Source organism: Lissotriton vulgaris, chromosome 7 (assembly GCF_964263255.1).
Source record: "Lissotriton vulgaris chromosome 7, aLisVul1.2, whole genome shotgun sequence".
Taxonomy (NCBI): Eukaryota; Metazoa; Chordata; class Amphibia; order Caudata; family Salamandridae; genus Lissotriton; species Lissotriton vulgaris.
The window spans coordinates 398,506,711-398,519,943 of record NC_141695.1 but is presented as its reverse complement, the minus strand read 5'-3'; the positions used below and the strand labels follow the sequence as shown (position 1 = coordinate 398,519,943).

The following is a 13,233-nucleotide window of genomic DNA, read 5'->3' as shown; positions in this document are numbered from 1 at the left end:
ACTTACTTGCAATGAGACAAAGCTAGATAAAAGAATCTTGTTTTAAAACGACTAGCTGGTGTGGTGTAATTTTATTGCGAGTGCTTCCCTGTCTCAGTTTGAGTGTGTGCTGCACTTCTGCTTTACACCTAGCTTTCGGGTGCCTTCCCGCTCGTGCCAAGCTAGCGCCATGGAATTGGTGACCCCAGTTTTTACATCCGGTCTTCGGCATGGTGCAAAAGACTGTCCCCAGTCAGCAGGTGTAATTTCCCCGGTATGGGAGCTCCCGGGCAGCAGCTGAAAAATAGGCCAGCAAGTGCACAGCACACACCGTGTGGGCTCCTCCGATATTCCCGGCCAAGGTCTGGTGTGAAGTCAGGACAGGTAGGCCTGTGCACGCCACGCACCTCGCACTTAGGTCGCAGCCGGCAGGTCGTGACCCACAGCCCAGGCCCACACCTCCACGGCCGTAGGTCCTCAGGTGGGCTCTGTGGGCCTCTCTTGGTGACGCGCGGCAGTCCCGCAGCAGCCCCCCGGGAGCAGGCAGCAAGCAGCCGGGCGTGGACAGCAAGTCGTGCAGGCATCGCCTAGCCAAAGGCAGCCACTCATGAAAGGAGAAGCGGGCAGGCGACGGCGATCAACTCACAGGGCACAGCACCCCTGGATCGTCGCACGCTAGCACTGCAGAGCACCGGTACTCTCAGTCAGCACAGCTTGATGGCAGCCACAATGTTGCCGCCCTGCAGGCAGGGCGTCTTCTTCGATTCTCCTGCGACTCAAGGGGCCCAAACAATATGTGTGGGTCTCACCTGTAGCGTGGACATCACCCCATTCAGGAGACGCGTTTGAAGCACGTGGATGCCGTTATTTTCAGCTGATATTTGGCAGGTAGATGATCAGCCGGGCCAAGCAGCACTAAAGCGTGGCCATCTTGCCTGGCTCCCTCTAGCAAGCACCCCCCAATTTACCAAGAGTATAAAAAAATATTACAACATTAATGGAATTACCTGCTTCAAATATGCATAGACTTTTCAATTGTGGTTGCTTATCACAGAGTTCAATATATTGGACCCTTTTCACCGCATTTTTACCAGATCCTTTTATGACCTTCAATGGCTTCCATACTATACCGGTAACATTGTGATCATATACATTTGATTTCAGTATTTGGTGCATAGCATGAAAACCCTTTTGTGACCTAAGTTAATGCAAGACATGCTTCTTGTAACCGCTCATTTAAATACTCATTATGCAAAACATTTCCTTTACATATTTACAAAGGATACATTATTCTCATTAATGATAGAGTTCTCATCATCTTATACTGGTGGTGACAAACCAATTTTCTTGTACAAATGATAGTGGAAGATGTGTGCCCAAGTACTTAATGCTAGAAGAAATCTGTGAAGCATCCAAGAAGGCATAATAAAAGCAAAGGAGGCCTTAACCCATCAACAGTGGCAGCTCTTTCTAGATGGAACTAGGGTGCTAATGCCAGAGGAGCAAAACACTAGACAACAACCGTGGCCATAGAGGAATAAACAAAGTGAAAGCTGAGAAGGATTACTGCTGAGAGGCAAACAAATTGTTGTACCCAGATGTCTTTTGGGTCGGATGATAGATCTTGCAGATGCAGGGCATCAAGGAACCTCCAAGACCAATGCTCGGCTAGGATTCATGGTCAGGTTTCCAGGGATGGATTCCATTGTGGATGAGAAGATACTGCAATGCCATCCATGTACAATAACGAGTGGAGGCCAACCACCTGGACCAGTACTGATGGAGGAACTCAGCCTTTCTCATTGGTCAAAAATAAGCATAGACTTTGGTAGCTTCCCTCATGGGCACACCAAAGTGGTGATGGTTAACTCCTACTCTAAATTCCTAGTGGTAGAGCTAATGCCTTCCACAGCATTCTTACATGTCTGACCAGTACTGGAGAAGACCTTCATGCTTTTGCGGCTTCCAGAAGAGGGGAGGTTGGCTAACAGACCCCCATTCCTTGGCCAAGAGTTCCAAGACTAGATGGCAAGTCTGGCAATCCATCCCTGAAGAATCACACCTCAGTGGCTGCAAGCACATGTTGAGGTGCAGAGATTCATCTGAACTCTCCACAGGGCCCTTAGCATTGTAGTCAACCAAAGAGAAGATCTGGAGTGCTTCCTTCACCAGTTCCTATGAGCTTATCAGCAGACTCCCCAAAGCACGATTTACTGCAACCCAGAGGCTTTGCTTTTCAAAAGCCCTCTCCGGGACATCATTGGGTAGGTCCAGGGTGGCAACTTGCTGAGCTTGATGTTGGAGCAACCCAGAGGAGACAGACAACAAACAACAAAGCAAGTCAGCATCGAAAGGCACGAGAACCCACCCTTCAGATTGGTGCAAAAGCGGTCATAATGGATTGCCACCATGGGTGGTAATTCAGGACCCCTTATGAGCCTGAAGTGTGCAAAATCAATGGCACTATGGTGGATAGCGCTTCTGGTCTCTGGGAGCATGGACCCGAGGTTGAAGCTGGCAGGGAAGTGAATAACACCTCACCTGTCACCCCTCTAAGAGGCAGCAGTGTGGAACATGAAAGCACAGACCCGTATGATAGCTTTACATCTGCTCTACCATCAGAGGACCACCGAGAAGCAACAATCACTCCATGGCAGCCAGATCCTGAGTGACAAGTAGGCGAGACTAGCCCATAACAGACATTAAAAGGAAGGTGTTACTATCTCCCCCGAATCCTGCCCTAAGCCAGAGGCCAAAGGACTTTATGTGTGACGAAAAGACTGATGTATATATGTACGTGCTTTGTCACTGAAAGATGGGAGGGATGTAGACATCCTACCAGCCTCTACAATACATAGTATACACTTTGCAGTCCGAGAGCTGAGCGCGGCCCGAGTATATAAATAAAAGAACTTATGTTTGCTTGAGGCCTTAGCCAACACAAGTACATTGTGTGTGTGTGTCAATCCTCTAATCAGCTTCCACCAACTGGGCCTACTGCCTGCAACCCCAGTCTACAGTAACAACATATAGCATTGGAAAAAATATGCCTAGAATGGCTAAAGCATTCCACGTTAGGTGAGGTGAAAGCACACTTGTCTCTCCTTTTTGATGGCATGGATTTACAGGATTTCTTGCTAGGTCCTAGAAAGCCACGGCAAAAGTGTTTTTTGGATGCAATATACAATAAAGTGTGGATAGTGTACAAAGCAGGAAGTTGCTGAGCAGATACGTGAAATTGACAGAGCAAATTTAGAAAAGCTCTAGCAGTAGTCACAATAGTATGACTACATTAACCACTAGGATTTATTCTCTAAGTAGCATTGTGACATCTGCTATTGACATCATACAGGTGACATGTCTCTTTTACATCATGGACAAACGCAGCTTAGGTCGATCATGCTACTAAGCAGGACTTTACAAATGTTGCGCAATGGTTGATTGCCCTGGAGGCATTTAAATGACACACAATTAATTCTGCCACATAATTTGACAAAAGGACAGAAAACCTTGGCAAGGAAGGACACAACTTATACAATGTTAAACATAGAACATCTAGAGAAATTACCGTTCACAGTGACTGAAACACTATCAGCCGATTGGATTTTCAATTGGATTTTCAATGGGTTTATATTGCTGCCAATTTTAACATTCCACTTTAAGAACTGCTTACAACACTATAAAGTCAGCAGATATGAATCACAAGGGGAGAAATTTGTACATGAACAATGGGTCCAACCTTTCATTGTAGAGGTGTAGAAATGGGATACTGATGTTTTTCTTAATAGCACAGACTGTGAGGACACTTTAGGCCATTCTTTAGTTTGTAGGGATGTCATATTTCACAGAGCACACAATGTGTCCATGGCTAACTTGTCCTGTTATCTGAAAGGGTCCCTAGCTGCTGTAATTCTTCCAGCATTTAGATTATTTTCAAATGGAAGTTGTTTGATGTTGAATGACCAAGGTTGCTATGGGATGAAACCAGAAGTCCGAAACGTGGTGACGGGTTCTCAGGTTATGTTCTGTTGTACAAATGTGCTTTGCTTTTCCCATCAGCCCATAAACTTAGTGAAGTGACATTTTGGCCTTAAATTTCAATCTCAAATGTGAACTTTGATAGTTTAGGCAGACAGAAAGCATTATTGTTTTAGAAGGAAGTTTCCTTAACATCTGCAAGGGAGACGTTTGATCTTCAAATTGTACGGTCTTCTTCTGAAATCCAGTCGCTACTGCACCCTGACCTCTAACAGCACTTGAGAGAACTTGTGCACCACATTTTAATGTCTCAAATACTAAGGGTGTAGTCCACTTTTTTAAGTGATTGGGTCTTGGTTTGTTAGGACCTACTAGGCTGTCTTCGGAGTGATTCCTTCCTTCATACCCTCCATGTTTTGGGGCATATTTAGAGGCATACCACTTGTCCTGTTTCTGATTGTCGGGAAATTAATTTTATTTTTGTGGTTCTGCGATGGATGTTCCCTCACACGGCCAAATGGGGATAGCACTGCCACATGTGCTACTGTGTCGAGAAAGAATAATGCAATATTTTGGTGCACCCTTGCTTCAAGAAGTTAATGAAAACTGATTCTTGTGCTTTCGGCCTATCTGTTAACATTGCATACAGCCTGTATTCCTCTATCTGCTGTGCACTTTCGAGTGTGCCAAGATATATGCCAAGGAATGAAACCTGTCCAATCTACAGACATAGAACTGCTGGTGGGTCCATTGAGAAGTCACCTGCAAAGTTGCCCTGTGCAATTGCTATTACTATAAAATACAGATTATGACCCTTTCTTGGATGCCTCAGCTCATGGATTTTCTGATCCTGACTCTTAATCTGCGGATGCACTACTGGCTGTCACACCTTCAGCAGCTGTTGAGTGGAGTAGATCCGGCTATATTTATTAATTTGAGCTTGTGAGAAGGGTGCCAAGAGAAACATTGTGTGCGGCAGCTGGGAACAGCAATGTTTTTAAACTTCAAAATTACATTTATATGCCGCTTTTTATGTGCTTTTTACAGTGACTTTTAAAATGCATTTTAGCTTTCTTTCTGCTTTTAATATTGAAGAATGCAATACTGTTAAGACTTTTAGGTTTAATGATTAATTTAAATGTAGCTTTTTGCACATATTTTATGAAACTTTTAGTGGCCTTACAAACAAGGTTTGAATCGTGTGAGGATACATAGGCCTTGGGCACCGAACAGCTCCATTTTACATGTTCACGTTTGAAGTTGACATCTTTTTTAAACTATGACTTTTGTCACACGTTTACTTGCGCACCTGTATGGGATAATGTTCTCAGAAATACATTTGCATACACCTACACAACTTCCTAGTCATATTATCATGCCCTTGAACATTCTGTTCAAGGATTAAGTTTACTGCGTAAAATGCTGTTGTTTATTGTTGTCCGTTCAATGAAAGCTCTGCAAGGGTAGAATAAACAATCCCAGCCAGACTAGAACGCCAGCATAGAGAGAATGGGTGAAGTGTATTATAAGAATCTGACCCAGCCTTTGTTAAGGCAGAGGAGCATTTCAGTGGGACTGTTGAGGGTGTCCCATGCCGGAATTCCAGCGCAGCTGAACACTGTTCCAATCCTGAGAAGCAAGGCAACCTGCTCTACAGTAAGACAGGATCCCAGATGACACATTCCCTCAGGTAACATGGGGAGTTAGAGTACTCTAAGCATATACGGATAAGAAGTGCTAGGTATGAGCATAGATTTAATTATATGTATTCATAAAAGCAATGTAACAGCACAATGGTTGAACTGTTTATCTTCTTTACCATACTCGTAATCCTGATTACTCTGTTTTGTTTTCTGCTGTTAATCATTGTAGCCCAAGTAGTTTGAACAAGAACCTTATTGCTTCAATAAAGGTTTGAAATGCCAATTTGAGTATTTCTTGTTTCTCCCTTTGGGCATGTCTGAGTTACTAACAAAAGGGTCATGGTCTGTGTTCATGATGATTTCCTTGAGGAATCAGAGGTGCCATGTTCTGAGGTTGCACCTACCATTTGGTGCATTTTTAGGTTAGAGGTCCAAATGGTGCAATGTGAGCAAACCCAGACTAAGGTCAACATATTCTGATGATATGCACGTACTTAGTCTCTCATATTTTAACGCTTATTTTGCCGAAACATGCAGTCTTACTGAAATGATAGGAACCGTACGACAGTTTAAACGTATTCACACATCCAAAGAACAATAACGCAATGGCCCTGTATGCCACGGCAAATATTGTAACAAATACAGAAACATTGGTGCTTCCATTGTATCATACACCCCACTTCCAATATGGTGTACAACTGAGTATAACCCAGATTGGAATTCATACAATGATACAGGACCTCAGATAATTATCAAGTATGGTAAATATTGAATATTATTTCACAGACGTAATACATGTGTTCTTAGTGTTCAGCAGATCCTTGCTCTAGCATATATCAATAGCATAGCAGATATGCCTTCTCATTTGAAGGGAGTTCATGTTAGTTTTTGCCAACATAATGATCAGGTAATGGCTAGTCTGGGCTGTACTGGCACTGGAAGAGGGCCTCATTGTTGATGATATTGCGACCGTGCTGTATTATTATTGTGCTAAACACTAGGCCATTGATCATAGAAATGAAATAAGGGCTCATATGACAGAAACACAGAATAAGTGAACGTAAAGAAGGACTGAAGTGACAGCAATACAGAACTATGGTAAGTAAAGGACTATGGTGACAGAAACATGTAAGCATGATCCTATACCCCCATATGCATGTTGGTTTTGGGTGGAATGTTTTTCTAACATGCAGAATGATGCAAAAACAACAGATTTGTAGTAAACTGCATGAGAGGAAGGATGTATAGATCACAAATATTTCCATTCACTATGATAATGAGGTGTATATAAGTATCCATGTCTGCAGAAACAATTCTGAAATAAAATTCAAATAAGTAGTGTTTTGCCAATGGTCTGTGTAATAACAATATCAGCGAAGTCTGAATTGTTAATGCTATGGCTGTAGTTCTCTTATGTCGATGCCATCTGTGCCTTTGAGTATTTCGTTGAATAGGTTGTAGTATTTTTGCTGATTCTGTAGGAAGCATCTCATTCACTTACTCCTGTCATTCTGTTTAACCCCAGTTTCAGAGGCCACATGAGCAGTACCCACCATTGAAGTTTGGAACCGTCCCGAATGGCAGCACAGAGAAGAATATTCGCAGTAACTACCCAGACATGCATTCCTACATGATAAAGTACAACCAGAGGCATGTGGAAGACGCCTTGCAGAACCTGAAGACCGGGTAAGGACACATCTATCTATGAAAAGGATATTTGTGCATTACCTGGGTAGGTCAAAGTGTTGGTACTCTTCCTGCCAATGTTTGGACAATCTGCAAACTCCATGTTAGACCAGAGTATGGAAAATTAAGCCTTCAATTACTCTAAAGTTGACAATGTGAATACCGTTGATATAGGAGAAACTAATGATAACACTTAAGTGTTTATTGCTTTAAATCTGTAAATCTATTACATTTCACTCTATATGAACAATAGGTTAGCATTATTAGTCACAGTCGTAGTATTAGTCACGTTAACAGTATCATCAGTAGTCGTACTGATAATAATAGTGGTTTTAGTAGTAGTAGTTTCAGCAGTAGTAGTTTTAGTAGAAGTAGAAATTATATAACTTTTGAATTAACAATGGTACTAATAGCAGTATTAGAGTTGTTGATATAGTAGTAGTAATAGTAGCAGCAATAGTAGTTGTAAAATAATTACATAAATTCAATGACATATTTACTATGTAAACAAGTAAATAAATAATTAAAACAATTCATAATGCTACACATATATGAAACAGGGATTGGCCCTCATGTACAAAAGATTTATTTTTAAAGTGTCAACCTTAATCATTCTTAATTAAAAAAAATGCCACAAAACATGCTCAGTATAACTCCTAGACAACCAGACTTTTTATCATTTTGAAAAATTGGTTTAAGTTTGAGCTTAAGCACACTTAAGGCAGCCCCACAGATCATCCACTATAGTGGGTTAAATATTTCTGAAGGCAGAAGGTCACACTAAGGCATGTTGTTGAATGCTTCACTACTGATGTTTTTCCCAATTCATGTTGGAATAGAAAATAGCACCTAGATATGGATACCTGGAAGCTTGACTTATCTTAATACTATTGTTAGTTCAAGTGAACCCAAACTTCTTTCTTGTAAAGACTATAATTTTGTTTTTTCAATGTAGAGTGTAACAGAATTGGCCAGATCAAACGTTTCCAGGCCCTCCAGTAGACTTTGTAGTTGGGTTGGACTAAATTCCGTTCACTGGGGCATGGTGAGCTAGTCATTTTCAGGCCACCCAACCTTGGATATACAGCATGAAGGGAATCTAATGTATTCAGGAGGTGAAACATTTAGAAAGAAGATAAAAGAGGAGCCTGTTTCAAACCTCCTTTTGCCATTATTGGAGGGGTGAATTGTTATGAGAGCATCATATAAGTTAATGTAAATATAAATATAAAAGCATACATTAAAGATGCATAAATAAGGAATCAATAAACAATAATGTCTGAGCGAAAAAATGGGGAAAAAGGGGGAGAGAAAGGGAAATGACAATTAGAAAAGATGCAGAAAACAAAGTAACAATTTTCAAAACATATACATTGTATGCGTATACATAACAAAGATGTAGGTGTAAAAATCTATAAAAAATAGAGGAAGCAATAACATTGTACAGAATGCGAAGAGAGAGACAACAAGAGAATAATCATGGCAGTTTACGAACTTGATCAGGTTTATTAGTCTGTGTATTAGTGGAGGGACATGAGGAAGAGAGAGTGGACAGATATGAAGTAAGAGGGATCCATAGTAAATCTCTCTTAATTGCCAGGGAAAGAGGGAAATTTGTATCTAGTCTATGATGAAAGCATATGGCATTCCACCAAACTGAGTAAGTAACTTTTGACGAATCTTTACAGTTAGAGGTTATCAAATGAAATGCTATAGCTATTAGAAGGACAATTAGTTTAAAGTGGAAGGGGATTGAGGCCAGGAGGGACATAGGGAATCTAAGTAAACAGTTGGAAGTGAGAAGGGGACTTTTGTTTACAAAAAAACATTAATACGAAACCAAATACAGAAAATAGATATGTTTGGACAAAGAAAAAGCATGTGGAGTAAATCGGCATTAGGGGATGAGCAAGACCAACATGTAGATGAATGGTCTGGGGAAAAGGAAGCCAGTCTTGCAGTTGAGTATAGTAAGCGTTGGTAAATAAAATAAAGGGTTTGAGTGGTATTAGCTGCCCTTGAGGTTTTATGAATTTTTAACCAGAGTTTGTCCCAAAGGGAAACCGACCAGGAAGAGGATAAATCTTGTTCCCAAGCCAATTCAGTCTTTGTCTTGAGCCGTTCTGTAGGATATAAAATACATTTGTATATACTAGAAGCAGCAGAAGCCGTTGTCAGAAGAGGAAAAATAGTGGAGCGTGAAGGAGGAAGAATAGGAGAAGAAGGTAATGATTGAAGATAATGCTGAAGGGCAGGGAGCAAAAGATCGTATTGTTTTTTACAAGAATTAGGAAGATGAAAAAGAGATTGCAGATCGGAAAAAGATAAAGGTATATTTGGATGCAAAAGTTGAGAAATCCATATTAAACCCCTAGTTCTCCATGATTTCCAATAAAAGGTGCGATTCTTAATGCGTAGTAATTTGTGTGCCAAATAGTCTGTTGAGGCAGCGAAATTAAAGAAGGATAAGAGGATGGTAGATGGGAAGTTAAAAGTTGACGAGTATGAGCAATAACCGAAGATTGCAAAAAAGAAGAGTTGGCAGTAAATGCAAGGGTTTCAGGGAAATCGAATGGGGAAACAAAATATTTTTTAATGGATAGCCATACTGGAGGATGGGAGGGAAGTTCAGTAGATAACCATCTGGAAGCTTGCTTAAGAGAGAAAGCAAGGTGATAAGATTTAAAGTCAGGGAATTTGAGACCACCATTAATTTTATCCTTCTTAAGACTTGATAAGGCTATACGAGGGGGTTTATTTTTCCATTGAAATTTCAGCAAGATCGAATCTAATCGTTTAAAATAATAACCTGGGATACGAACAGGAATCTAGAGAATATAGAATTATATGGGCTAACATCATTTTAATAGAGTCTAATCTGCTCCACCGTGAAAGAAAAAGGGGATGCCATCTGGTAATTAAGTCAGTCAACTTCCTGGTAATGTATTCAAAATTGAATTTTAAAGTGTCAGAAATATTAGAATGTGACACTGTTTTATCACAGATAGATGCTACACTACAATTGATATCGCATACAAAAGGAATTGTTAAATTACACTGAAAACCCTAATAGTGATAGAGTCAAAATATTGTGGTTAGCCGTGTAAAGTGTCAAAGCTTGTTTGCCTGTAGCCAAGCTGCAACTTTTCCCCAAATAGTATTGCACAGCTATTCCCCTCTAGGTTAGCAAGAATTTTATTGCAAATGGGTTCCTCCCACTTATTCTGTCAGGTTTTTCTCTTTTGATCACCTGTTTTTTTTACCTTTACTGTGGGTGAATCGCACTACCTGAGTCTCACTCACAGTAATTCCATTGTAATTAGACTGAGTGTGCTTACTGCCAGTGTCTGTTCTTTAAGATAATGCTGCTGTGATGCAGCTAAGGTGAAGAGCACCAGTTACACAAGAAAACACGTACATGTATACGTGCACCAGTGCACACATGTGTGCACATGTGTGGGATGCGCAAGAGACTACAGTTTTGCAAAGCCTAGTAGATACACACAGCTAACATCGCTGTGTCAATTCTTAAGCTGCAAATTCAACCTCTTTTCACAGGTCTAAACCTTCCTTTTAAATATTAATAAGTGTCTCCTTTGTAGGCCTTATTGCCCATAAAAGCAGGGTGCATAGTGCTTAAAGTTAGGACATGTTGAGGTTAATGTTGAACATGTCCTTACAATGAAATATTCCCAAAGGTACTTCCAGTGTATCAAGGCTGCCTGCGTTCATAGGAAATCATTGGTCTACAATGTTACTTTAATAATTGCTCAAATGAGATTAATAGCAGCAGTCACCTGATAGCTGGATGGCTCCCTGTGGTTATATGTGGATTGCTCCTAGGCATAGGGCAAAGGGCTTAGGTGTGGGCAGGTGCTGGACTGCCCTTGACACGAGGGCCTGGGGCCTGGGCCCAGGGATTACTTATACTTCAAAGGGCCAAGCCTGTCACAAGCAGATTAATCTAATATCAGACCCCTGCCTTTGTCTCTCGAGCCAACTTGGCTCTAAAACCAGTGGGATAGGAAGGTGCCTCAGAACTGGTTGGAGTGACCACAAGAGAAGGTTTGCCCTTTATAATCTCTGGGTGGGCACAGGAGCTTTGACCAGAGAAAGAATGTTTCTGCCATATTCTATTATCCCGGAATGCTGTGCCGTAAGGTTGGTACAGGGCTGGAACGATGTTGTGGCAGCCTAGTATTGGTCTGGGATGCTTGGCATCTATAACTTTCCCTCCACACTTATAAACCCCTGCACACTGAAGAAACAAGGTGCAAGACTCTGGACCTGGATGGAGATGACAGAGGAATCATGGACAGCTGGAAGGAGAAGCCACCTTATGCTCCCTATGGCATAGGACTTTGCTCACTCCCAGGACTAGACAGGTCTCTCTAGGGCCAGTAGAGCTCGTCCCATTATGCCCCTTGAGAACCGGTTGGGGAAAGACTTCAACTCAACTGTCCACTAGGTACTCCTGTTATCTAGAGCCTGCCCCCAGGAGCAAAATGAGCTCAACAGCAAGAAAGGAAGCCCAACAGGTCTCGAGCTATGGACCTTTAAAGATTGTGACCTTTGACCCCTTCAAGAAAATGGAGTGTGTAGGACTCTGTCATATTTCTGAAAATTATACCTTGAGTGGGCCTGTGCCCGTGGGTTGGAGTAACTTTATTTTGTGGTGAGAGGGTGTGAGTGTGCCCCCTTGCCAAAGTCTCCTTCAGGCCCCGGACTCCAGGGCCCAACACAAAACAAGCAAGAAGGGCCCAGGACCCTATGCCTGGGTCCCGCCACGAGGATGAGAGTGAGTGTTTTGGTGCTCCCCTCTTGCTCCCGTAACTGAGTCAGCTGGGAGATCAGTACAGAAAGCTGCCCGTCCAGATGAAGAAACGTACACACCAGCTCTCACAGTGACGGCTATGTGTGAGCTGGCAGGGCACTGTGAGAGTGGGCTCTCCTCGCTGCCCCAGCATTGGCAGCATTAGTGGTGGGTGGGTCTGGGGAACCCACCATAAAGAAAAAAAAAAAAAAGATAAAGACACACAGCTGCACTGTGACATGAAGCAGCGAGACAGCCTGCTACTAAAACATTCACCTTTTCATTTTAATATGTCTCATGCTTTGTGGTTCCCCAAGGAGGGGCAGGGCCACCACCAACAATTTCTAATGTTGGGGCGCAGGGAGTGCAGCAGTTGCCTAGTAGTGATTTAGATAACATTAACCGTACATCTTCCAGGTCATCGAATGCATGACATGAGGAGACTTTCTAGCATATTTTAAGTATTCCATGAGTTGCTGAATGGTGCACTACAGCTCTGGAGAATGGGCCCCCTAGTGTTAGTCCTATAGCTACATTTATATGCCCCTAGTGTTCAAAGGGAAGTATTTAATACATGTTTAATGTGGTTTTGAATACAAATGCTTTGTTGACAACTTTCTCGATGGAAAATACAATTCTTATTGATAGTAAGTGCATTTAAACATGATTGGTCAATCCATTGGTTCTAATGGTTAATCAGAATATGTGATTATTCTATCTGATAGAGACTTCTAGCTGCAGATTCACAGAGGATTCTTGGGTCCAAAGGACCAGTTTGTCTGGGAAGAAGGAGACATATGGAAGCTGAGATAACGCCTTTATTTCACTGACTCTCAGGGCAGTTGTAATGGGCACTAGAAAGGCTGTTTCGATGTTAAGAAGCCTAAGAGTGCAGTTATAAAGAGACTCAAAGGGAACACACATTAGAAAGGTTGGAACCAAGTTAAGGTCCTATTGAGGCATAACAACGGGAGCGAGAGGAAATAAGTGTTGCAAACCTTTTAACCCTTTCGATGCTGATGACGAGCTCAGCTCGTCATCACCCACGGGTGTCGTGTGCTGATGACGAGCTGAGCTCGTCATGGGAACAGCAAAATGGCAAAATCCAGCACAGGAGGGGGAAAACGCCTAGCA

The 13,233-nt window shown here is 42.0% G+C and overlaps 1 protein-coding gene across 1 annotated transcript in view; it reads left to right on the top strand.

The window, feature by feature from the left end:
* GRIN2D (glutamate ionotropic receptor NMDA type subunit 2D) overlaps positions 1-13,233 on the top strand; it is a 1,061,440-nt gene that overhangs the window by 806,989 nt on the left and 241,218 nt on the right. The window contains exon 9 of the mRNA XM_086930354.1: positions 7,126-7,286. Within this exon, the coding sequence (XP_086786480.1) occupies positions 7,126-7,286 (161 nt within the window). The remainder of the gene's footprint in view (positions 1-7,125; positions 7,287-13,233) is intronic.